At 39.6% G+C, this 27433-nt stretch overlaps 1 protein-coding gene across 3 annotated transcripts; it reads left to right on the top strand.

Moving 5' to 3' along the window:
* Positions 1 to 1221: 1221 nt before the first annotated feature.
* On the top strand, positions 1222 to 26281 carry LOC130250717 (uncharacterized). 3 transcript variants are annotated; one of them, XM_056486664.1, is made up of 14 exons: positions 1222 to 1892; positions 4534 to 4653; positions 5603 to 5722; positions 6782 to 6901; positions 11206 to 11328; positions 12364 to 12446; positions 13662 to 13787; positions 14612 to 14657; positions 15816 to 15946; positions 20210 to 20338; positions 21964 to 22078; positions 22964 to 23098; positions 24302 to 24427; positions 25303 to 26281. In XM_056486664.1, the coding sequence occupies exons 1-14, from the start codon at positions 1667 to 1669 to the stop codon at positions 25422 to 25424; spliced, it is 1722 nt and encodes a 573-aa protein (XP_056342639.1). In that variant the 5' UTR covers positions 1222 to 1666; the 3' UTR covers positions 25425 to 26281. The 3 variants fall into 3 exon arrangements, with proteins under 3 accessions (XP_056342639.1, XP_056342640.1, XP_056342638.1); XM_056486665.1 differs by having other exon boundaries at positions 1250 to 1892; positions 15813 to 15946; positions 22967 to 23098; XM_056486663.1 differs by having other exon boundaries at positions 1250 to 1892; positions 15813 to 15946.
* The last annotated feature ends 1152 nt before the right edge of the window (positions 26282 to 27433 follow it).

Here is a 27433-nt window from a genome sequence, read left to right as displayed (position 1 = left end):
CAGTACAGTTCAAGTTACCTTTAAAGAACCTCACAATTACAGTTTACTAGACACAACAGAGCAAGAGATAGGTGGAGCATGTGATTGATAAAAGGCTTTTAGGATGAATGCTGAAGGGTGGAAGATGATGAGCAAAGGTGAAGAGCAGGTGGTGGCAGAAGTAGGACCTGGCAATCACATGGGTTCCCTATTCTTTAGAAGACCCCTACTGAAAGGATCCAGGAAACATGGTGAGAAAATAGACATACTAGCCCTGCTTTTGGTGACATTGAGAAGACAGACAGACATCAGCACTCAATGGGTTTGCAGAGCTGGTCAAGGAAGTAGCCAGACAAATCAAAGTCCCAATTCTTTGTAGTGAATTGCATGATGTATTAGAAGTGTCACATCTTTTGGTTTACCAGTGTAGGCAGGGTTATTTGTGACAAGTGGTATTTGGGATTAGGAAAATTACATCAAGAGAAAAAGCAGCAGTTTTTGGACAGACCAGAGGGATTTGGGTGAATCTGTTCATGAGTATTTGGAGATGAGTGCAGAGCAAAGGGTTGATTTTCAATCATGATTTATTTAGAAAATAAAGATTTATTAAAGGACAGAAGTGGAAACTTACCAATAAATTTATCAAATTCAATAGTTAGAATAAATCCACTAAATCTATGAATGAGTTAATAAAAATTATGAACTTTCAGCAGATCCATACCTACAGGATTCCTCATGAAGGTGACTGTGAATCAAATCAGTTTTTACTGGACTCCTCAATATTACAAATATCACCTCATGCTACAAGATTTAAACCAGGGTCATTTGTGTAACTCTTCAGCCAAGGGTGGGCACATGCACCGGACTGGTGAATTAACCAAAAGGAGAACTGAACATTTTCCTTTTACTACCTCTTTCTGCATCAAAAACACATATAATTTTTGCTTTCTCCCATTGCTAACTTATACAGCCCACTCAGCAGGACTGGCTTGATAGGAAAAAAACTGCTAAATTCATTTGGCTGCTGTCTTTTTTTTTTTTTTTTTCTTTTCTTTTTTTCCCTTTCCCCCAGTTTTCTGTTCTTGCTGATTTGCAAAGTCTCAGGTGACTGAGTTATGAGTTGTTTGTCCAACAGCTCCTTTGTTCTGATCTGTGCTTCAGCAGAAACTGGAAAAACCTGTTCGCTTGCTCTTTTTTTTTTTTTTTTTTAATCTTCCTCTCTCCAATTGGTAGCTGCAGCTTGTACACATGCAGGCAAGGTGGTGCCTACCTTTCATGTGGAAAGCTGCCTTACAAAAACAGATTGCATTTTCCATTATCCCAGAGTTTTTCTAGCCTCATACAGGCTTTGGTGGATGCTCCATGACTTAAACTCCATTTGCTCTCCATGAAATGTTTAGGTCAGTATCTTATTTTTCTTTAGCAAAAGGAAGGTGTGTCTCCAGTGCACTCATTTTAAATAATAATTTATGAACTCCAGGAGATCTGCAGAAACCAGCCTTATGAAATGTTTTTTGGACACAGAAGTCTGTCTGCCTTACAGCATCTGCACATGGTGCGGTGTTAATACCTGTAAGACAGAACAAACAGTGAGCAGGCAAGCTAGTGCAAAAAGCAGACAAATTGAGAAGAAACTTTTGTTTCCATCAGCTTCCTTTTCTTGCTTCGTGCTGCTGTTGGAAGAAGCATGGGTCAGCTGTGTGGACGATGCATGCAGCTCCTGCGGGACTTCATAGGCTTTGTTCAGAGGATGTCCTCTGACTTGGTGCAAGGCATCAAGGCATGCTTAACTCTGATAAGCAAATGCTCCTGCTTAAAGCAAAACAGCTCTAAAAACAGACAGCTGTACAAGCCCATCCTACAGCCTCATGAGAGAGTGACAGCACAGGAGTTTCTGCAGCATATTGAAACAGGTAAGAGGACTTGTCTTTTTCTGAAGGACAGTGAAAGAGCAAGGGGATTAATTTTGTGGGTTGAAAGCAGATTGCTAGCTGATCTGCTCTGGCATGGCATTGAGCAGCTTGGTGATGGTGAGGAGAGGCTGCAGAGCTACAGAGCATTTTCTGTGTGTACAGGACACCAAGGGCTCAAGTAGTGCAACAGTTGGATCTAGGTTAATCACTTTCTTGCTCTGCCACCCCTGTTAATATATAACCCATGTAAATGTGCTTTGTAAAAGCGAGTCCTTCTCGAAATTAAAGTTACTTTTTGAAGTCAGTCAAAAGGAACTGACAAAATTGGACACAGGCTTTGCTAAGACTGTAGTGCTGAGCTGTGAGTGGGCAGATCACAGTGTGATGTTCACTGTTGTGCACCTCTGTGTTGGCTGAACACTTGGACTTATGCAAGAAATGTTTGGACCATATATTCTGAAGATCAAAGTCACCCTGGGACAACAATCATTGAGCTCTCAGGATTCCAAGCAACTGTGCTTTTCTGCAAACATTTTAGACATCAGGCTTAATCACAATCATGGGATTCTGCTTGAATCAAAACAGATCCATAACTCTTCATCTATCTCCTTTACATGCTATCTGCCTGATTTCCCCTGTTTTTCTGTTTGGGATGTCCTCTTTGTCCTCTCCTAGGATACAATATCAATAGGAAAACTTGGTTTTTTATTTAGCTTCTGCAGTTATCTTGGGTGAGTGTATTTTGTTGGTTGTCCAATGTTAAAACAGTCCTTATCTCAAGATAAGGGGTCACTGCTTGTTTGGTTTTGCTTTGTCTCACAACTAATTGGGTATACTTTATGTTTAGCAGCTTTGGGCTAAAACTACTACACAAAATTGCATAGTCTCCTATTTTCCTTTTTGTGGAAGGTGTGGAACTACTATTTCTTTACTTGCCTTTTTGGGAACATGAAACAATCTTGTGAGGGGAACCAGGAGGGACATTTTTCCTTGGTATGACATGATTAATGCTTTTTGAAATGATCTGTCATGGAACAACCTTTGGAATAATTGCTGTGGCTCTGCTTGTTGGGAACATGTGTGAATTAGCCTCACCTGGTGTTAGCTGGTGTCATTATCCAGTGAAGGTGGTGGGTCCTGTGCTGCTGATAAGGAGGTCTGTCCACCACCCAGGAAGCACAACCAAGATTAATTCTCTGAGTGGCCAAATCTTACTGCCTAGACAAATGGAGGTAGGGAAGCCTTACAGAGAGAACCAAGACACATCCCTCTTACTTTAACATTCATCTGTGTATTTTATCCAAAAAGCAAAAAGACAGAGTTTGGACAATTTGGGTGCAAAGAGAGACTTCATGGTTGATCATCATACTCATCTGTTAGCCAGGGCAGCAAATTTTGATATTTTAAGCAAGTGAAGATTTTGAGTGGTTTCAGCTTTATCACTCTCCCAAACAAAACCACAGATACGTGGAAGAATCAGATAGATTCACTTTCAGACAGTTAAAGGAACAGAATTAAACCACATGAAGAGATTTTTGGGGGTTTTTCTCTATGACCTTGCGCACACAGGAAAGTCCTTCCCTTTGTGTGTATCACTAATAATTTTAAAAGTTGATCTTTTTATGAAGCAGTTCTGTGAAGCTCACTTACCTAACCTTGAGGTTAGGAGTTTGCTAGTCTTGACATGTCAGCAGCTTCTAACGGCTTGAGATACTGGCTGTGTTTTGCACTGAGGTGTGAAAGCTCATGCCCCTCACATCCCTCACATTTCTTTGTCCCATGGGAGGTAAAGTAGCTAGACATTTTTCATAGAGGTATTTCAATCATTAATGCACAGATTTAATCTATTGCCTGAAAATATATCTTATAATTGTGTGCTCCACAAGTTGATCAATCATACCTTGCATTTTTAACTATGTTCATTGGTTCAATGTCCCTTTCATTTTCCTCTCTGCTGCTCCAGTCCACATACTATATTATACAGTGACTTACAGAAGTCATGCATGACATGTTGTAATCATGCTATTGCTTGATGACTGTTGTTGAACATCTGGTTTATTCATAGGGGAGCTATCATACTCGAGAACAGGTAAACTCATGCTAGAAACTTAACCTTGATGTAAGCCTATGCTGCTGTTCCTTTAAATCCTGTCTTTCAGTACCCAACAATACAAGAAACACAGTGAACTTCAGATGTGGTCAATTTTAAATATATACTCTTTCTATACTTAGAAATATATATAGAAATACAAAATATATTAGAAATATATACTCTTACTTTACTAAGAACATCCATGTTCAGTATTTTAACAAAGATTAGGAAAATTATAAAGATTTTTGTGGCGAACAAGAACACCTGCATTTATATTAGATAGCATAAAAGTGTCTAAGAGTTATAATTTATCTTGTTTCCAGTCACTAGCTTTGTGAGCTTTACAAGAGGCATTGCCTCTTGTAGGTTATTCCCAGTTCATCTATTGCTTCTGCTCATGGAAACATAAATAAAGATAGAAGGGCTTTGTGGAGTTGTTGCAGTACATAAATCCTTATGTGTTTGGTTGACTGTAAATTTTGATTTTTTCTTTGTAAACTAATCCTTTTCTGATGTAATTGAGCCTGTGCTGTCATTTTACATCTTTAGATTTTGAAATGTCTCCACTTGGAAAGGACCCTCTGGAAGCCTTGAGGACCTTATCCTTTTCAGAAAACCCAGGCTTACAGCAGTCGGCTGCTCTCTATTACTTGCATATGAGTCAGCACAGTAAGTTATCTCAGTAAGCATTACAAAATTCTTGGGTAATCATAAATAAAAATATGTGCTGTGAAACTCATTTGATTCATTAAGCAAGTTGGTGGGTTTTTTTTTTTTTCTTTCATGCTACGTTGTTTGCCAAGGAAGATGGAAAACTCTCATTACATAGGCAAAGTCAGTTCTGGATTTTGCTATAAGGAGATATCTCTTATGATTATGAAAGACTGTTATTTATGAAATTGTTATACTTCTGTTACTCTTCTGAAACTCAGCAGAACCCGAAGTATTTAGAGTTAGTGTATCCTGAATCTCCTGAAAGTAACACAGTCAAAATATGGTGAAAGGAAAGGGGCATAGTGACCAGTTAATGTTTTATATTGTATACAAAAAAGGACAAAGCTCCAGAAGCCAGATTGTAGTGAAAATTTATGAAGGAAACATTCTTCTTTCTTCCAACTATTCTGTGGGAGCACTTGGCTCTTGAGGTAGTTTGTTAATGGTTAGGAGTCAGCCTAGATATCCCAAATAAAATACCAGCAGGAATTTGGATTCTACAAAAAGGTAAAAATACTAGCAATAAGCAGGTTTCAATTTATTTATCTATTTGTTTATTTTGATTTTACTTCAAAGAGATTATTCTGCCACTTGGATGCTTTATCCTGTCTATTTTTTGCTGGATAAAAAGTGCAGGTAGCCACAATGCAAGGATCTGCTGTGAGGCAGAATGACTTGTTTGGTAGCAAGGCACACTGCCTCCCTTCCCATGATGGTTTGAAGTATTTGATTATTCAAAACCTCTTCAGCAAACTCGCCCTGTTTGCCAGTAGCAGTGGAATTTAAATGAAGGTGAACGCCACTCAGCCTGTCTATGGGAGCACCTGAGACTTTAGTCCATCAAGGGAAAAATGTGCCTATGGTGAACAATGGGACTCATGAATATTTCCTCTCATTCTTGCAGTGAACCTCCCCCTGCCTGTGGAGCATCTGGAACCCTTCTATGCCTTACTGAGTTCTGCTGACCTGGAGGTGCAGCAGATGTCTTCCTTGTCCCTTGTCAACTTCTTGCTGGAAGGAAATAGTGAGTAATTAATGACACATCTCTCTTCAGGTGGAGAAGTATCTCTTAGCCAGACTCAGACAGAAGGAGGGCACTTCTACACAAATCTAGATTCCTTTTTTTATGTTCCTGATAGGACAAGAATGAGTCTGATTCTGACTGCAAGATACATAGCTTCTGGTGGCACCAAGACACATCAGATCCCTCCAGCTATATAATGTGGCAAGAATTCTTGGATCTGTATACAAAGGCTGATAAATTATCCTGATACCAGTGTGGGAATTCTGTTCTTATTCTTGGATCTACAGATATTTTTCCTTCCAAACAATGGATACAGCTTGTAGAAATAAACTCTACGTACGAGACAGTGCTCATTTTCTGGTTATTTATGAACTGGACCTTAGTCCTAAATTTCTTGCAGAGAAAAAAACCAAAAAACCATTTGAATGGTTAGTGTAATTCACTTGCTTCTGTAACTATAGGGGAAAATAGATTTGAGATAGATATGGAATAAAAACTTCCCAATAAAGTTTATGTTGATAGATAGGGCATGAACATGCCACACCTCATCAATGGAGTCCTTGTTGCATCTACTACTGCACTCCTAGGCACCTGGGCCACAACAGGTATTCCATCCAGCCTTCAGCAAAGCTGGCCTTTCTCTTTGCTTTCCTTTTTAAGGATTTTGCTGCAAATAATATAATGTCACTATTTACAAAAAAAAAAAAAAAAAATATATTTAAAGGGTAGGCCTCAGAAGAAAAAGAAAGGGTGGGGAAGTTGCTGAGTAAATTGTGAACCCACTGGAAAGCTGCAGTTGCTCTTGCCAAAATTAACCTGATTTGGGACTTTCTGGCCTAAAACCTCCAAACATCTGTTGCACTCTTTCATGTATCTCAAGGGGAATTAAGCAAACCCAGTTAGGGACTATGAGTGGCTTTCAGGCTGTTTCTATCTTAGGTCTATTTTGTATAATCATAATGTAGGTCTCCAAAGCAGTCAGTGGAGGATGTATTCTTTACACAAAATCACTAACTGTTTACTTTTTTATTTGTCCATTTTTTCTTGAATTTTGAATAGTTGACAAAGAATTAGTTGTCCAAATGGGGTTACTTGAGCCAATTCTGGATCTGCTTGAGTCAGAGGATGCCACTGTCCAGTGTAATTCCTGTGCCTGCATCATGACTTTGGCTGTTTCAGGTGAGTGCTCTTTTGCCTTTATCTTCTATTGTGAATTCATTCAACCCTTCCATCATATTTTAAGATGAAACAACCTATTTGCAATTGGTTTAAGAGTCATAGGACGCAGCAAGTTTTGGTATTCCCACATCATGAATTCAACCTCCTGACATTCCAGTTATTTTTCTCAGTGTTTCTGACCTTTGTGCTCTTATGATTACAAACCTTTTTCTGATTTTCATCCTAAATGTATTCATGACCGGCTTATCTTAATTAATGTCTACACTGGCTTTTGCTTCAGGAGTTCTGTCTCTCTGATGTCTATGCTGATGAGGTTCCTTCATTTTATTAGACTGATAAAGCCAAGGTCTTTTAAGACTCCTCTTGTAAGTGCTACTCTCTGTTCATCTCCAGAGTCCTTCCGGGTGTAAATTACATGTTCCAGGAATGGAACGTAGCATTTGCATGTGCCATATCATGATACCACAGGGCTCAGGCATTGTTACAGTGCCAAGATACAGATCAGTGCTGCAGGAATTCAGTTTTGGATTAATCTCTTCTGAAAGAGAAGTCACCAGAAATGTGCAGTATTTCAACTGGGGTCTCACCTGTGCCTTTTATTGTGGAACGTAGGGAAATTTTTTCATAGGGAAGTTTTGTGGTACATCTCAGGGTAACTCTTGCAGGCTTGGTGTTTGTGCCGTGGTGATGTTGTCATCTTAGAACTGACTTAATCACTTAGTTTGCTCCTCCTTTGCTACTGTTTCCAGCAGATACCAAGTAATCAAGGCTCTACCACATTCCAAGTGCACATCTCTGCGTTTTGTACAAGTTTCATTCTGTTTCCATTGCTTCAGTCTTATAACTTGTCTGTTATTTGTAAAATATTCTGGTCCTCTACTGCATTGACAGTCCCATATTCACATCTTTGTTTTAATTCTCTGGTTCAAAGCAAGTACAGACTGGCCCTCATGGAATTCCATTTGTAGCCTCTCCCCAGGTGGTCAATCCCATTCAGCAAAACTTGCTCCTAGTTTGCTTTCAGTCAGTCTGTTATCCATCATGTGTTACTTGCATTTGTCACCAACTTCTGCTTAACAATGCATATTTCATATAATAATATTAATATTTTCCTGGTATCCAGACAGGTAAATTCAGTTACATAAAGGTTATTGTGTTTGTCTGTCTTACTCTACCTTGTGCAAACTCGTATTTCTTCAGTACAAATTGTGTACAAATCTGTCAAAAAGCCATGAATAACATTTATTTCCCTTCCTGTTGCATTTATTCTACCAGCTTCCCTCTCCAGCATGGGAAGTTGCAGTCTGATGTCCCAGAAGGCTGAGGGAAGAACTGAGGGATGAAAGTATTAATTTCTCATTTAACTATTTATGTTGCAAAGGAGGACTGGATAAGCAGGATCCAACCACATGAAAGTGCTTATTTGCATTTTATCCCACCTTTTTGTTTTATTTTCAGGTTTTTAAGCACTTTTCCCTTAGGAGCTTATTTTTAAGCATTGTATATCATTGTCAGGTTAAGCATTCTACATACTGCATTACTTTGTGTGGAATGCAAATTGCCTCATTTCAATGTCTTATTAGGCATGGCATTACTAAACTTTTAGGTACTTGGCACTAGTACTACTTTCTTTGTAGGTTCAGTGGAGTTAATCCCTTGAAGACTTACAGAGAGGTGTCCCTTCAGCTATTTTAAACAGTCCATGGAGAAAGTGATTTGTTTGGGCACCTAAGGATATTACTTAGTCCTGAAGACACTCTTGCCCTTCTAGATGTCTAACATGGAATATAGGGAACCCTCAGCTACTCCAGATCCAGGCTACCTTCATTCCCTGTGGTCTTCTAATGTCTTTTCACACTCCCTTAAGCACCAATGTCCTTCTGAGCACAGATATTCCAAATTAAGCACTCAAGGAACTTTCAAAGCTGAGCACAGAGGTAGGCAGTCCTGCATAGGCTGGGTTGCTGCCTGGAATTTGATCAGTGTTGAGGATCTCTGTCCTAGTTTAACTAGGATTTAAATCAGCTGGATCCATTTATTTGTTTTTCAGACTATATTTAGATACCACAGCAATGAGAATAAAGCAAGAGGCAATTATCCAGGGTTTATTTTAATTTAAACTCTCAGACTCTGATATTTTTAAGTGTCTGCTTGAGAAAAGTGTCCTGTTCAGTCAGTCATATCCTTCAAGAAGACCATTTATTCAAAAAAGATAAATATGGAAGCACAAAATTCTGCATCTAAGAATGGTCTTAATTCTGTTGCAACAAGTGAAACTATTTAGTAGTGTTACTGCAGGTCATGAGTAAACAGGGTTGTCTCCCTGCTGCAATAGGGAGCTGAAAATAAGAAGAGCAAATGTACCCATTCAGATGAAAACTATTTGGAGGTTGCTTTGTTCCAACACCAGCATTTGTCCACGCAGCAAAAGGACACATGCATAGTTGCAATTATCTCCAGCTTTTCAATCAGTGAGTGAAAGTAACCAGTTCTGGGATAAGAACTGGGAGTACTTCAGAACTGAACTAAATGTTCCCATCTTTGGGCTTTAGAGGGGCCTGAACACCTGCTTAAAGCTGAAACAAGGAGGATACACTGAGTGTAAAGCACATTCAGAGTTGTTCTGATGGGAATTTTTAAGCACACAAATGTCAGAGAGTGGAAGGAGAATTTATAAATTAGTGAGTTATTCAAACACAGCTTGAGTAGATGTTGTTGATTTCCCCACTTTAGAGAAGCATCTCAAACACAGTACTTCTAAAAGCATTCCAAGGGGCATCAGTGGTTGCAGTGGCATCAGACTGGATATTTTAAGATAAACATGTGGTCCAGGAGAAAAACATGATCTAGCCTGCCATATCTCTTACAGAGATGGAAATACAGTTACACATCTTGGTGAGATTGATTTCCTCTTTCAGTCTGTCATCATAAACTGGCAAAACAAGTCTTCAGACACAATATCTGTTAGAATAAAGAATTTGCCCAAGTTTTGTCCAAATGTTTGTAATCCCTTTTCTCAAATGTAAGGTTCTTTTCCACATTCACAAACATTCATGGAGTGTATTGTGTACAAGAATAAGGGAAGCAGTGATATATAAATTCTTTCTTAATCTTTTTACCTCTCTTTTTTATTTGGCTGCTAGTTTGCATCACACCAGTTGGAGCCATACAAAAGACTTTCTGCTTCTACTGAGAGAAACAAAAGAATGGTATATTTGCAGATTAGATTAGAGAAGGGCTTGTCTACAAAAGGAACCAGAATATTTCACCAGAATAATAGCTTCCCACATGGAAAAGATATTTTTGAATAGATTACTCTTCCCAGAACAATTTTTCTTCTCTTTTTTTTTTTTTTTTTTTCCAGAATAAAAGTTATTTACTTGAATATATACTCATAGGAAGACAGAAAATTACTTGCCCTGGAGTATTAAACTGATACTATCTGAACTACACTTGAATAAATATCCTGGCTAACCTGTGTATGTCAATTCCACACTAGATAGGCTCTAGGTATAAAACTTGGTTCTCATAATTCTCTGTTAGCACCTGAAGACTTGATGTCATCCAAATACCTTTTTTTTTTTTTTTTCCTCTGCTTCATGTTTCTCTCAGCAAACTTCCATGGACTGGCTGTCATTTAAACTTTGTATAAATATTGTCAATTTTACAGAATTGTGTATTATAGTTTTTTTCACCAGTTTTTCATCCAAGAGACTTAAGGAATTCTACATATCTTTTTTGAGTTCTTCTTGTACTCCAGGTTGTTGAATACAACTGTACAACTTAATTCATTGCCATGCAAAGAATCACCACCACTTAAGAGAAGCATCATCTTTTCAAATTCCAATGTTTAAATCAAATTCTGTCTTTAGAAACCTCTGCACTGTTTGTAGCTCTCAAGTGAGTAACACAGGGACAGTCCAAGAGAGAAATTGCCCCTGAATATACCCTACTAAATTAATTAAACCTTACCTGCAGTTAATGATGTGATTTTTGGTTATCAGGCTGTGAATAGGTTGATCAGGCGTACCAAGAGTATGAAGCAAGTAGGGGATTTTGTTAACCTGCCTAAAGTGTCTTAAGGATATTTTAATTATCCTAGTCACAAACCAAAACCAACAAACCAGCTGTGATTTATGGCTAATCCAGAAGTCATGAGCTGGTTTCCTTCCTGTTAACTTCTCAGAATTTTTTACAGTTTCCTTTGGGCATGCAGAGAATCAGAGAAAGGAACACCAAAGTCCTGCTAGTGGCTCACAGTAAGCATTTCTTTCTTTCTTTCTTTCTCTGATTCTTTTCTCCAGAGTCCAACCGAGAGGCTATTGGTGCTGCTAGAGGAGTTACACCCCTACTGTCTCTTGCCAAGTCCTATGATCCCAGAGTCCAACAAAATGCAGTTGGTGCTATTCTGAACCTCACACAATCAGGTACTTTCAGGACTAATGGTTTACTAAATTGCTGAAAGAAAACTCACTGATAGAAAAATAATCCTAAAGGTTAAGGCAAGAATAAAAGCATATCAGAGCCACAAGTATTTTCCTCTGCATATGGCATTCATGTTGGTACCACAGGTTGATGATAAGTTAAACTGATACAGGCCCTTTTTTGCCTAGTAGCAAAACAAAAAAGCTTGATTTTTCAAATCTAAGAGGCTAGTGTATTAATATTTGAATAATCAGTCAAAAAAATAGAAAAAAAATAGCCATTTGTTGAAGCAATAATTTGGCCTAAAAAGTTAGCAGGAAATTTGGTGTACTTTAAAGCAATCTCAAGAGTTTATCCAACACAGTTGAGCTTTAGAAGCTTTTTGCTTGTTCTGACTAACTGAGTGCTGGAATATGCTAAGTATGACTATCACGGGTCAAATATTAAAGGCTTCTGGAATATCCCCCAACAGCTTTATCAAAAACAGTACTTGGTCCTCTGCAATTATATGTAGACTACCATAATTAACTCTGAACCAAACCAGCATTAAATCTCACCTACCAAGATGATACCATTATTCCACAGAGCTAAATAATAAAGTCATGATTAACACCTTTGAACTCTGTGCTGTGGAAGGAAACAGTTGGCAAGAACTTACAAGGTTGGCTGTTACATTTCTGGTATTATTCTGAGTATTTTAAATAATTTGTTTTTGAAACACAGAAATCATAGTGAAGATCTTACCTGAGGCTTTTCAGCCTCTCCAGCAATTCTGATTCTCAGAGCAGTTTTTTAGTATAAAACCATCAAAAGCTTAATCAAACAGCCTGCTAGCCTTTTTGCTAAAATACCTGCATACTGCTGCATTACACCAGCTCTAAATTATATACTCTTTAATCATACTGACTGGCATATATTTGGACAACATCAGCACTCTATAGAACCCAAGAACTGTGCACATCCCTTTTGAATGGTGCCTCCAGATGAGAGGGAGGGAAGGAGGAAAACACTTTTACTTTTTTTTCTTTTAATGGCAGAGAAAATTCAACAAGTCCTATGCAAGGAAGGAGCCCTACCAGTTCTTGCCTTGCTGCTGGAATCTCCTGACTCAGAAGTCCAGGTATGACTAAAATAGGTCAGATTTTAAAACAGTAACATCGTGACTGCAAGGAGAGCACAAACCTCAGTATGCTGAAAAGAAAAGGGGGAGGGCAGGACAGGTTTCTCCAGTGAAGTGGAGAAACGTGGGAGAGCATCTTGGTGAAACTCTGCTCAGTCAGACAATGTATATTAAAAGACTCAATTTGTCTCATGCCACAGGAGAAAGTTTATGAGGCAAAACTTTTTCTGCCAGCACATATTAATGCATGCACAGGGTTGTTATGTGGCTACCTTCTTGTGTCTTTCAGATCAGACAAGATGCAGATAGGTCTCTTCCTCCGGGTTTTGTTTTTTTCTTTGTTTTGTTTGGGTTGTTTTTTTTTTTTTTACATCCTAACTTTGATCTTCTGCTCTAAGCAATGTTACTAAATATTCTGAGAAGACATAACTTGCAAAGATCTTTTTCTTGTTATTGTAAATATCTGTAAAACATCCTATTTTATGCCTATCACAGACACCTCTTTGTGATTCTGCACGCTCAGCAGAGAGCTTGTCTTAGTGAACAAGTATGCTGATAAATACATTATGAATCAGAGTTGTAAGCCTTACACTCTGCTAGTTTGTTCATTCCGTCCTTTGAGTAGTACAGAATTGTTTGCTCCATCAGTTTAATTATCTCTACTCAGACTTTTTTAAATGTCTGAAGAGATGGACCCTCTGGAATTGCTTTCTGCAAACTGTTTCAGCACTTTTAGATTTCTCTAGGATTCATCTTAAAATTTCCATCTCTGTAGCTCAACCTGTTTCTTCTAATTATACCTCCCTAGTAATAGATACTTTTATACGTGTAACCCTCCCTAGCATTAATGGTTAGATCCTTTGGCAATGATCCCTTGGCATGTTAGGGCAATAGCTACATCCAGCTTGAGTAAATCAATGTAAACATATAGTACAGTAGATGCAGATGACCTAACTTAGATGCCAGCAGCAATGTCATTGCAGCAGCAGAGCACATTCCCAAGCAGCCAGGGTCCTAATGAGTGTACAACACGCCCCAGCAGGATTGCTGTAGCAGCTATAGCATGTTGTGTCAACCCCATAAACACCCTTAAGGTTAAAAAGCATTTTGTTTTCATTGGTTTTAAATCTGAGCATTTCTCCAGTTTATTTGTATTCTCTTCAATGTGTCACCACTCTGACCTCTCTCTCTACGATTTTTCTTGGTTCTTTGCAGTATTACAGCTGTGCTGCCCTGAGCAACGTGGCAGCCAATGTTCAGCACCACAAAGCCTTGCTGAGACCCAGTGACAGATTCCTTCTGCAGACACTGATCTCTCTCCTATCCTCTTCTGTGGACAAGGTAAAGCTATAGCTTTCTCTTTGTGGAAAGACTTAGCATCTGAGTAGAACTATAAACTCGGGCTTCCAGTTTCAGCCTCACATCATTCTGTTCATCTACTGTATAGGTACCTATGCAGCATCTTTCCCATGAGAAAAGACACTTATAATAGAAAATACATGGGTTCTACAAGGTCAATGTATGAAGAAAACAAAGGGAAATTATTAAAGTTGTTCTACAGCCCTGGACACTTCCTTTAGACTAGGATAGCCTGTATACTATTAACTTGAAATATCATGTGAGAAGTGCCCTGTCCAGGCTTTGTCTTTGATCATTGTGTCTGTGACAGAAGTCTGACACATCTGTTGTGCTACTTTTCTTTTTTTTTCTTTTTGGTATCCAGAACTTTTACTGTATAACTTCAAGGAATAACATCTTGAAAATTTTGCTTTGTTGGAAGCCACATCAAATAAACTTCAAGAAACCTCAGTTCAGGGTTTAACTTGAAATTCTGTGTAGAAGGGAGGTGAAAAAATGGCATAGCAAATGGGATAATTTCTTTCCCTTAATTTTCCTATAACTTACCAGATATTCTAAAATAAAGTGAACATCTGAACTCATTCTTCATCAACAATAGAATGACTGATATTAGGAGGTTGAAAAAAAAATCATCAAAACTTTGAAAAAAACATGTGCCAAAATTTATTCTTGAAGATAATGTAATAGCTTGCTAGTGTTGTCATGTTTATTTTGTGTTCAATAGGCAAGAATATACATTACTGAAACTGCTCTTTTTCCTCCTCTCTTTCATTTTTAAATTTTTTTTTCCTCTTTGGCACAAGCAGGTTTCAAGCCAGGCATGTGTTTGCTTAAGAAATTTGGCTACCAGTGGTAAGCAATGTCTTGGAGATAAAGAAACCACACTATTTCTTTCTCTCTCTGCCTTTCAGAGTGAGCACAGTGGGCTGGGAACCTTTCCTATTAAAAGCAAAGAGACATTTTCTGCATTTTAACTGGATGTTATGGGAAGAGGAAGGTGCAGTACATATCCTAACTAAATCTGCCTTAGAGCTCCCAGGTAGCAAGGGGAGTGTCTGGAGAAAGTGAGAAAGGCAGCAGAGGTGTTCTTATGCACAGAACCTTAGTGAGTTGCTAAGCTTTCCTCCTTTCTGTGTTTCCTAAGCATTAAACCCAGTTAGGACAGAATGTCTCCTGAAATTGCTTATTGAGTGGGGACCTGTCTTCTCCAAGGCATGATTCTGTCTATCATTAAATGTAATTTTCTCCCATGCGTTTGTCATCCTCTTAAAAAACCCTGTCCTATTAAGTGTCAAAGATTCATTTCTATGACATATTCAGGAGACAGTGGCAGAGGATTGGCACACTCAAAGCAAAAGTCCCAGACTCCAGGGTAGAGTTATTCATCTAGAAAATGCAGAGGTGCTTAGTTTTCAAGCAGTCACAATTATAGAGGAGCTGAGAGTGAAGGAAGTGCTGTGCCACTCCTTGACATGTTTGAAACACCTGGCCTGTTTGACCTTTTAGATCTGCCTCTCCATCTGCTGGCTGCTCTGGCATTACCTTTTAGTGCACTTAGTGAGGTTGCAGGGGCAAGTGGGCTATAACAACTCAGTGGGATGGCTGGGCTGTCTCCTGGCTAGCCATAACTCTGTGAGATAGGTGGTGCCTGGGAGGTCTTTCTGTTTGTGCAGCAGAAGCTGCCACTGTCTTACCTGGCCTTATGCCAGTGATGGACACAGAATATTCCCCTCACTCTTTTTTTTTTTTTGAGGTTCAGACACAGACTGAGGGTGCCCAAACCTACATTCTTCCATCAAGCTTACATTAATCCCTCAGTAAAAGGAAGCAGAACAAATAAGGGTTTATTTTTATAACTGAACATCTGGCATTGCCCCATCCCACAGAGATGGGGAGGTCCCCTCTAATTTGATCACTGGGGCAATTGTCAGCTGTTCAGAGTCAGAGCCTAAATTACTCCCTGCAGTGCTCTGAACCCCCCTGACCCCCTTTGTTTTCCCTCACCAGCAGACATCCAGGCTGAGATGGTTGCTGAGAATGCCCTGCCCAAGCTGTGCTCTCTCCTGGCCTCTGGCAGCGAGGACGTGCGCCATGCCTCCATTGCTCTGCTCTGGATACTCTCCCAGCACCCACCCAACCAGGTATGGGAGCTCTTTTCCCAAAAACCAGAGGGGAAAGAGTAGTTCTGGCCACCACCTGGGCTAACACTCTGTTATGGCAGAACTGCCTATGAAATATATTTTGAGAATGACCAAGAGACTCTGGAAGACTTCCCAACCCTTCTCTCTCCTACCCAAAATATCAAGGCTTCATGTACTGCATCTTCACAGACACTAACTACCTGAGGAGCCATTTGTTGTGCTGAGGGGGATCCAAAGGACAGACCAGTGAGAGAGTAGAGGGGAGATGGGTGTCAGAGTCGTTGGATATGTGGATACTGCCTTGCACTGCCTGCAGTCCTCTCAGTCCCCAGACCACAGGTCTCCAGATGGGTGTGCAGGGGGGAGGACACACACAGCACTATGAGACACTGCCACCATGAGGGCAACCAAGGGAGTTATTTCTTGGCTACAGAGCTTCCCCACACACTGAAAAGCAGAGAAACTAATTTAGAGCACGCATTTAAAGTGCATAAGTGCAGAACAAAGGGCAAATATACATTACTTCCCTCCATGGACAGCTTTGTTCAAAAGTGCATTTGTAAAATATTAATATATTTTGAATTAGGATCAGAACAAAAAGGGGGACTAACAGAATTTGAAATCCTATCTATCTTTAGTCAATGCATTAGGACTTTCATTAGGACTGTGTATCTTCATGTCCCAAGTTATGGAATGATTCTGTTTGTTCAGGGTAAACAGCACCATTAAACACCACTAGCAAATACATGAAGAAGTCTGACTACAATTAAATTACGGCAAACACTAACAGATTACTCTTGTTTTTAAATAAACTTTTCTTTGCAGTAATTAAAGACATCCTTAAGAATATAGATATGAAAGGTTTTTGCTAAGTGTTTTAAGCTAACAACAGCATTTGAAAGTAGTCAGAGGCTGGCTACAGAGAGCAAAAATATGTGAGAACCTTTCCTGCCGCATTGCTTCAAGCAGCAGTGACAGGGTCTGATTAAATTCAGGTGGCCTTAGGTGCATGAAATACACTCAGCAGCCTGATTGGAAATTTACTCTGGTTTGAAAAGCTTGGTGTGTTACAGTTTAGTTTTCTGTACACAAACCAAAATTGCACCTCCCCTACCTCTGGGACATGATGGAGAAAATGGATGAGCTCAATGGCAGGGAAGCAGCAACTAGAGCACAGAGCTATTCAAAGCACAGTGGCTGCATGAGCACTGAACATCCTCATTGCTTGTCAAACTGCCTCATACAATCAAAACACATTTTGCACTCAACAAGCTTACAGTTGAAATGCATTAAGTTAGTTGAAGGCCATTTGCACAATAACTGTGTTATTCAGTATAAAACATTATGCTGGAACACGGTCCTCACTCAGTTTTGCTTTTCTTGTCTCCAAACATTGTTTATTTTTTGGTTCTCCCAGCAAAGAGTATCCACAAATCCCTTTCTCCCTGGTCCTGAAACTTGTCTTTACCAGTGTTTCAAACCCCTGGCCACAAAGAGATGTGGTCAGCATCAGGGGGAACGAAGACACTGGGAACTCAGCCTTGGTACACCAGTGATGAAACAGTCCATCCTTCAAGAGGGAAAAAGGGGCAGTAGCAAGAGGCTGCAAAGCAAAGCACCTCACTTTATTCTCCAGTGAGAAGTATGTACATCTCTAAATTTGTTCTAGTGAGCAAACACGGCTCTGAATGTTGCTGCTTTGTGTGAGTGAGCCCTGGCACTCTGAGAAGAGGCTGACCTCTTCGTATTCATATCCTGCCTCCCCATCTCCGTGCCTTTTCTGGCCTGCCTTTCAAGGCTTTTCAATGTTTTTTTCTCTAACTCAGGCTGAATTCTCCGTGACTGAAAAAGGGACTTCTCCATGGGAACAACTGTTGGAAAACAAACCACTGAACAAAGCTAACCTTAACAACCAAGTCAAGTGATGCTTGAATTATTACAAATGCTACCCAGGATACAATGGGGCAGAATCCGTCTGCCCTTTCGTTACCATGAAGCAAACCCCCAGGAATGCTTCACAGCAGCTCCTCGCCCTGCTTCAGCCCCTTTTTGCAATCTCCTGGTCAGCCTGTTGACAGGGATTCCCAGCAAGGGCTGGAAAACTTCCCTCTTGCAGAGGGAATTGTATTCAGTTTTCCAAAGGACAGCCCAACCCTGAAACACTAAAGAATCAGGTTTTGTGAGAAAAGAGTCTTTTAAGTCAAATTCCTTTGAGCAAAAGACCTGGAAGTCAGGGTCTGTCTGTTCCAGATGGTGCCACTGACTCTCCACTCCAGGTACAAAATAACTATGCCTTACCATCTTGCTAAATGGTAAATGGCATAATATTTACCTTGTCAAGAAATCCTTGTGTAAGGAGTATGCATGCAGCATTGCAACTGTAAGCACACTTGCTGCTAGAATGCTTTTCCTTGCCTCTATCTTTATTTTTTTAATATTCTAGTCTTGGGAGAAGTTAGATCAATATCCATCTGAATCACTCAATCTATTTTTACTCACAGTTTTCTCGTGATTCTCTTGCACTATGCAGGAGTGAGCCAGAAAAAAAATAAATCTGGATCTCAGCCATATTCCAGCCAAAAAAATAAGTTCAGCAAAATTCAAGTACTGCCACTTGCTAATGTAGGTCCTAAATAAACAAAAGATCTTGGCAAGGAAGTCATTATATATTAGAAAGTTCCTTTATAATGCAGAGAAAATTTCCTCCTCTCAGGCAGTAGCAAATCAAAAACGAGTATTGTAGTTGATGGGATTACATGGAAAGAGGACATTTGGCCTAAAAGCATAGGAAAGAGTAATCAGTGGTAATATAATTGGATTATCTAAAACTATATTATTTCTTCCTTTAAAGAGAAGGAAAAATAAGACCAAGGAAAATTTACTGTCATGTCTGCATACAGGATTCTTTAAATGCCCTGTGTTTAGGCACAGAACTGCCCTTTCCACTTATCTTCCTGTTTTATTTTAGGATTGCTGGTTGTGACAGCACTTAAAATGAGCTAAGTGAAGATGCCAGCTGATATTAAAAGAAAATAAGATACACTTTTGCAATTTAACCTAAGCAAAAGAAAGATTAAAGTTAAACTAACTTTTAAAGATACCTGCCTTTCAACACAGCTTTAGTGATCCTGATATTTCACAGATTTCAGAATCATGTGATTTTTTGCAACTCTGGATAGGACCAATGTTTTTTTTTTTTTTTTATATTGAACTCCCTTGCTAATGCATCTCGGCTTCCAAGTAGTACAAATAATATAGTTCATTGTGAACAAATAGAAGAACTGCATAAAAAAATCTCCTAAATTCCTAAGAGAAGGAGACTGAAAGAAAAACACCCCCAAGAGGAAATATTTTGCTTTCAACTGTAGACCTAACACAAACTGTTGAAGTCAGGTTTCTCTTACACACAGCAGTGCTTCCTTAATCCATATTGTTAACTATCTGTGCAGTAATCCAGACTCAGATTTGATACTACAGTAATGGCTTCAAACTGAAAGAAAGTAGGTTTAGGTTTGATATTAGGAAAAAAAATCCTTACTGTGACAGTGGTGAGACACTGGAATATATTGCCCAGAGAATTTGTGGATGCCCCATCCCTGGAAGTGTTTCAGGCTGAGCAACTTGGTCTAGTGGAAAGTGTTCCTGCCCATGGCAAGGGGTTTGGAACCCAATGATCTTTAAGGTCCCTTCCAACCCAGGCCATTCTGTGATTCAGTTAATATTAATGGTAATTGGAGAGAGATACCCAGCAAAGGACCTCTAAAATATCACCAGACAGCAGAGAAATGTGTGTAAAGAAGATGTTGTTCAGGACATGTTTACTAAAGAAGTGCCTGATCACAAACTAATCTAAGCATACAACCCATCATTGTAGCCAGGTAAATTGCTGAGGTACTCAAGGACACACTGCTGCTGCTACTTCACCATGTACTTCTGCCTTTGACACAGACCCTGACCACCTCTCCTTCCAGTCAGGATCACATCTTTCCCCTGCTAGCAGCGACCCTGGTGAGGTATTTGATGGAAACAACAATAAACTACACGACCTTGAAGACTCCAGCTTTCCATAGCAAGGGCTCAATAGTCAATGCCAATCAGACCATACTTGAGAGAAGCAGCACTGGACCCAGCCACATCCTTGGTTTAAATAAGCAAACTAATGCTCTTCTTGCAGAGCTAAGTTGGGTTTCTCCACAGCTCACTACAAAGTCACGTTGTGTTGTCCATATTGGATATAACTGAGATACTTCTTGCTCTTCTCAGGACACTCTGGCATGTGCTGAGCTCCTGCAGAGCCTGGGGACGTCACTGGCAGCACATAAAACAGACCCTGTGATTGTTGGACATACTGCTTGCATCATCAAAAACCTGAGCCTTTCCAAAAACAGACAGGTAGGTACCCAATGTTTGTCACTGAACTACCCTGTGAGATTGCCATTGTGTTTATGTCAAATCAGCATTAAAAAATAATTAATTCTGTGGGTAATTAAACATATTGCTATATATTTTACCCAAAATTGCATGTATGAATAAAGGGACCATAATGAAAGGTAGTTTTATTCATATTTTCCCAATACAGTACAAAAAAAGCTAATTAAAATAAGAAATATGTAATTTTTGCTATGAGTGATGTGGTTACCTAATTTGACTGCATTATAGGTATAAAAAGTTCTTCTAGCAAGGACATTTCATATTCATTAAAGGAATCATTTAGGAAAATCTGAGGTCAGTTATAAACTGAATATTTTCTGGCTTTCATGCTTTAGCTGCCATTCATTGTGAAATAGAACCCCAGCTACTGATGTACATTTTGCCTTTTTGGCAAGATACTGGCTATGCCAAAATGCTACAAAGATCTCTCTTGCTGACTTTGCTTTGAAATCCATATGCACAGATGCATATCCATATGCACTTCCTTTCTCCTTGCCTTTCAGAGTACCTTGATCAAACAGTACCACCAGTAGCAATCCATATTGAGGAAAACACCCCACCAAATCCTCATTTCTTCTTTGTCCCGCTTGCTAGTACACACTTTTCAAGACTCAGTTCTTTTTTTTTCCCTCTTTGTTCATGATTCAATTACTACTAGTTCCAGATATTTAAACCAGACAGAAGGAAGAGTATGGGGTTTTTTGACTAAGATAAGAATTACATAACTTTCTAATAGCTGTAACATCAAGTTTTGCAGGAAACTAGATTTCCTTAAATGCAAAGCCCACAGTAGGAATAAAAATAGACCATCCATTCAAAGCTGGAAAAATACAGTCTTTTTTTGAATTACTTAAATTCTCTGTGACTTTATCCTGTTATCAGCTGGAGCTGCTTCACCTTCATAAAGCTTTATAAAATAGAGAGTATCAAGCACTCACTGCCTAAGTAAATACACAGGCATGAGTGGGAGTGCCAGGTTTCCAGGGTCAGTTCTAAGGAACGCTCCCTAAAACACATAAGAGTCCTTGGCACAAGAGGAAAAAGGCAGTGCTGTTTTTATGCCAGCAGGACACAAACAGAGTGTGGGAGCTTGAAAAGCAGCAGTCTCAAATCCACCTTGAACCTCTAAGCAGCAAGTTAAAAAACTGCAGCATAAAATGAGTATCAGAAAAAGATACTCCCTTTTGTTGATAGACACCTGAGCTCACTTAGGGAGCTATGAGCAGCTTCCATTGTTAGGGCCTCCCAGAGAGCTGATGACTTCATGATTCAACTTCACTAGAACCTCAACTTCACTAGCCTCCAGCTGATTCATTCAGAACTCATTTCTTGGCTCATTTTTTGCTTTTAATCCAGGCCAGCAGAGGCTAAGTCTCCTATCTGTCTATAAAACTCAAAAAAAAAACTCAGTACAGGTGATCTCTGAATAATCCAAGGTGTTTTCACCTGGTCGTGGTAGATCTGGGAGGAGGCATTTCCATTATTGATGGTGTAGCCCTCAGCACTGTAGGAGTACTTTTGAATCCCTCAGATACCACTCACTAAACCACAATGGAAGTGCTAAACATGAATCTCTCTTGTGGCAGAGAATCGCAGAGAGCTGCTGTGTGGAAGGTCTCCTCCAGACCATGCTTGTGAGCGAGGCTCAGGAGGACTCCCTTGGTTACGTGACATCCTGCCTCGCTGAGCTAGCAAAGCAAGGTATGGCAGCAGCCCTCCATGAATGGCTGAATCAGAGAAGTGCACGTCTCCTGTATTAATTCTCATGGGAGATGGAGCACAGCTGGACACACAGCCCATCTTTCCCTTTAAATTCATTGTTTAGTTGTAAGTTTCAAGAACAAAATCCAATTCACTGGCAGCATACGTGGGCAGCATTGTCTGTGCTTTTGTTCAACTGCTTAAAATTCTTCACTCTAAATTTTTTTGTGCTGAACTTTACTGCTGTACACAGCCTGTCTGCTTCTATTTGTAACATTTCCCAGTTTCTCAGGCTGAAATAATTTTATCATTGCAGAAACTGATATAAAAAAAAAGACTAAAATATGAAGTAGGTCTTTATCTTGAAATTTTTTGAACATGGATTTTATCAGAGATACCAAATTGACACTCTTGAAAGGTAAAGCACTCTTTATAGCAAGAACGACGAGTGTAAATTTTCCCAACATGCCCCAGCATTGGATATTATCTGTCAAACAAGTCATCTCTTGTGTCTGGTGTAATGGCCATGCAGCTGGCAAGATGTCACATTTAATTTGCAAGCAGAGTGCAGTAGCTGCTGGACAGCTGCTTAGCCCAACAGGCCAAGAGTGGATCTGGCACATAAAGTGATTCATTTTTGCAGAACAAAAAGCCAACAAAATATGAACCAAATCCATGGCCTTACCTTACTGAGAGCATAACCTCAGAACATAATTCTTTTTTACAATCTAAACATACTTATTAACCAAGTTCAGCACTTATTTTGCTTCTCCAGTTGCATGAAGGACTCACTATTTCAGCAGATTCTGGCAGACCTCTCACCTTCATTTCTTTTACACTGGAGTTCCTATTTAGAGACTGCTCTCACACCTTTCTGCCTTCCAGAAGGAGCCATGTTGCACATGGTCCAGTGGATGGATGAACCTTTGACAAAGTGCTTGGTGAGACTGGCTGGCCAACTGGAATATCCTGAGCTGTCCTTTCATGCTGCCTCCATCATCCAGCACATGATCGGTCACGGTAACTCACACAGGATTAACTGTGCTTTGAAAGAGACTTATGGCTGTCTGGAGTGAAATTAGCCTTTTCCCAAAGGACTGTCAGGCAATGAACAACCTTACATGTCCCTCTATCACTCCTCCATTTGATCTCTACAAATTTTTTAGGTTACAAGTGCCTATAGTCACTCTTGAAATAAACCAGTCCTTAAGTGCATGAGAAAGCCCAGGGATTAAAGTGGACCATAGATAAAGGTCTGATTCACATGTTTGCTGCCTTCTTCAAGAACTGCTATTCTGCAGGGCTGGTCTATAGCCAATTCTGTGGTCCTTGCAAACAACTTCAGTAGGAACGTGGGAGACCATTAAGATACTCCTCACCATGGGAAAGATGAGAACGTGTTTCACACAAGGGTCACTTCAGACAAGGTTACATCTTTCTGTTTGACCTTCTTTCTCAGTATGTAAAATGTGATGGAATCCCCCACAGACAGCAGAGGTTGTGTTCCAAAATTTTAGATTAACTCTGCTCCCTGACCAGCAAGAGAAAAACTTACTGAGCCAAATCCTGCTGATATAATTCTAGACTAAATTAACAGGAGCAGTGAAGTGGCTTTTAAGAATGTAGCCAAAATTTTAAAAGTTTCAATGAGAGAGAATAAAAGAGCATTACTTTTACCTGTAGAAAATAAACAGCCTTATGCTTAATACACTTGTCCCAAGCAGCTGAGAGCCTTTAAGGCTTGCAAGAAAAGGGTGTTCTGATGATACTTGCCGGATTCTCTAGAAAGGTATGGTTAGATTTTAGACATAAGAAAAACTGAAATCTGTAGTGAGTCCTCAGTAAGGGAAAATGCATTCTGTTCCATTTCTAGCATCAAGAATTTGCAACAGAGCAGACTCTAAGGTAGTGAACAGAATCCAACAGCATAATCATCTCATGGACAGCTTCACCTACCAGGCCAACCAGTCTGAGAACCAGCAGGCCTCTTGCACAGGGATCAGATTCCCAGCACAGCCCACTTATCTTTTTATTTACCTGAAGTATCAGCAGTAGTATCAGAAGCTGAAGTACAGGGAAGTCCCTTGCCAGTCTTTGCAGTAATGTTGGTTTTAGCTGGAGGTGGATGAGTCATTATTGATCTTATAAATGTTGTAACAAAAATTAGTTTTCAAAGTGTTTAAAGGCTCATATTGATCTCTAGTTGTTCTCCCATTTATGCAGAAAAAATGATGCTTTTGTGGAAGCATCACACTGGAGAGATTCAAGCCTACCTCAAGAATTTTCTTACCCACCAAGAGGTCCGTTTTCAGCAGCTGGGCATCTCCACATTCTGCAGACTACGAGCAGGTACGTCCTTCCTGCCAAGGCTGCCTGCACCCATCAGCAGCAAACAGGCACTGCTTAGTAACAGAGATCACAGAATCATTAGGGTTGGAAAAGACCTCTGAGATCAAGTCCAACCACTGACAGTGCAAGCTTCTCTGGGTACTAGCTCTGCTCATTTAAGAAAACAGAATAATCTCAAGGGTAGCTGTTACATCACCTTTTAAAGCAGCTCTTTAAGAGTATGTCCTGATAAAGGCAAGAGCATTTTGTTTACTTGCTTTAAAATTAAAAGCTTTCTGAACAGCAGGGAAGCAGAACTTCAGAAACAGATGCTTTTACCCTATATAAGAATTTTTGGGGCACTAGATGAAACCTAAAAGTTTTTCAAATGTGATTTTACTTTATTTTGATAAAGCAAGTAATAGGAAATTGCATTATTAACTGATATTAAAGCTGGAAAGGCTCACATCTTCATACTTAAAAATCCATTCCTTCATATTTTTTCTGGGTTAGGCTAGTCTTCTTGTCTTTGGATAAAAGTTCAGTACTTATGAGAGTTATAATGTGGTAATAACTATATAGCACATATCTATACATATGTAGAACCAGAGCCAAAACCCTGCTATATCTAGACAGGCAGCTGCTGCATAAGGCTGAATTTGGCAGCTGAGATTTATACATCTGGACCAGCAGAATTTAGTAGCAATCTTGAATGGCTGTAGGGATGAAAGGATGAAAAGTGAATTTGTATCTGCTTTGTGTGGTATTTTTCTGCTTTACCTGTAATAAGAGCCACCAACCAACTGTATCTAACTTGAAAAATAAGTTTTCTGTGCATCTGCACTAGAACATAGGGAAAAACAGCAGGTTGTTTAACCCCTCTCATTCCTCTCCAGATCCAGACTTTTCATTAGCATTCAGAAAAAGCCAAATGGCCAAACTCCTTGAGCAAGTCCATCAACAAACAGAAGAAACTCAAGAGCTCCTTAGGGCAGCTATGTGCCATGAAGACAGTTAATATTTAAGCCAAATGACTTATGAAAACTTACCAGATCCAAGGGCCTGAACTTTCAGAGGAAACAACTCTTTTCATTGGTTCCTGTAATTTTCCTGCTACTTGCAGTTTCATCATACAAGAGAGATGTCCTGATAACAAGAAGTGGAGCAGGTCAAAACACAATTCCTGGGACTCTTTGGCTGGCTGCTTAAGTGTGCTTGAGGACATGGCTACATGCTGAAAAACAACCACTATGCTTGGTTAACCTTCCATGGTTTGTTTTTGTTTCCTCACCCCCTTCAGAGAAACCAGCACTGCATTAATGAGGTTTTATTCATGCAGCAGGCTAACTGCATCGATGAGGCGTCTCTCAAGTATGCAGGTGACTCTGCATTCATCTTTATTCTTTTTCTGTTCCATGTCCTGTATTTGAGAGCACACTCCAAGGACTTTGGAAAATAATTGAATCAACCCATGCTGTAAAAGTAGAAAACTATAAGCAGGTTGCTACAGAAAGTCATTTCCGAGGGACAATTCAGAAAGTGCAAGAAATTTGTAACAAACAAGTATGGGTGAAGCCTTACAGCTGATCCTTATTCACACTATAGCACTATTCTCCAGCAGAAGAGCAAAGGCATGTTAAGGCAAGGAAATGTTGCACAGAACAAGTACAGAACACAGCAGGAACCATGAAGGATTTGGGTGAGATATGTTTAAGTACAGAACTGTGTTCTGCAAACGTTAAATTATTTCCAATGCTACTTGCAACAAGGGAAGACTGAAAATATTTGGCAAAATCAGGAATTTTTGTTACATTTTTATGTTGATTCTTCATTTTAAATGGAGTTAAAGAACAATAAAAATGTGTTTAAATTCAACTCATTTTCTTACATATCTTCTTCTCATGGGCAGGCAGATGTTCAGCCATCTCCAGGAAAGCTGCATTCCATCGTGTGTAATGGTTACTTGGGAAGACATACACTGTAACTTCAAACATCCCCCTTTCCTCTTCCTTCCCCCAGCTTTGTATGCCCAGCATGACAATACAAGATGTGGAATGTCCCTATGGTCAGCTGGGGTCACCTGTCCCAGCTGTCCCCTCCCAACTTCTTGTGCAACCCCAGGCAGGTGGGGTGGTGTGAAAGGCAGACTGTGCAAGTGCTGCTGAGGAGTAACTAAAACATCCCTGTGTTACCAACCTTGTGTTCAGCACAAACCCAAACACAGCACCCTTCGAGCCACTGTGAAGGAAATTAACTCTACCCCAGCCAAAAGCAGCACACTGTCTCTTTTGAGGTGCTTCTGACCGTCTCACAACTCTTATGTGCACATAGAGCTTTAGAGCTGATACTGGTTACAAACGTGGAATAAAAGTGAGATTTAAAAAATAGTTTAAAAAAGTTGTTCTGTCAGTTAATAGCTCAGTGTCCCATTTTACTGTGGCTCAAATCTCTGAGCTTAATTTTGGTGCTTGGGGGAGGCATTTTCGATAATGATTTCTTTCCATACCAGCAAGTTCTTTCCAATGGTACCATTTGGGAAAAAAACAAAACAAAACTATACCCCTCCCCAAAAAAACCCAAACCAACAAAACCCAAACAAACATGTAAAAACAACCAAAACCACAGTCAGTGCAGTAAAAAGGCCTATTAAAGTTCAGGGTAGACAGAAACTTTGGATAAAGCAATATGGAATTTTCAGTGTTCATGTGTGACAGGAATCTAGCTTTGAAATCTCATGTGATAAACCACGTGCTCAGCTTTGGGCAGGTGGACTTTCTAAAACTGACTGAATGACACACCTGGGAACAAAAAATCTCAAATTGCAAACCACCTCCGTGGGTGATTTTAGATCAGATTCCAAAAAGCAACAGTACAATATTAAGTAATGATATTAGAATGTGTCCTGTATCTGTATTCTTCGATATTTAATGTCAATCATTATTTCAAGGTCTTAGCAAGGAATCAAATAAAGCATTCTTCATCAGGAATGAGGAGATAAGAGACATGAAGCAAGCAGAGCTAATGGTG

This window comes from Oenanthe melanoleuca, chromosome 3, assembly GCF_029582105.1.
Source record: "Oenanthe melanoleuca isolate GR-GAL-2019-014 chromosome 3, OMel1.0, whole genome shotgun sequence".
Classification (NCBI taxonomy): Eukaryota; Metazoa; Chordata; class Aves; order Passeriformes; family Muscicapidae; genus Oenanthe; species Oenanthe melanoleuca.
Note: the sequence above shows the minus strand (reverse complement) of the source record. Positions and strands in the feature narration are given on the sequence as shown.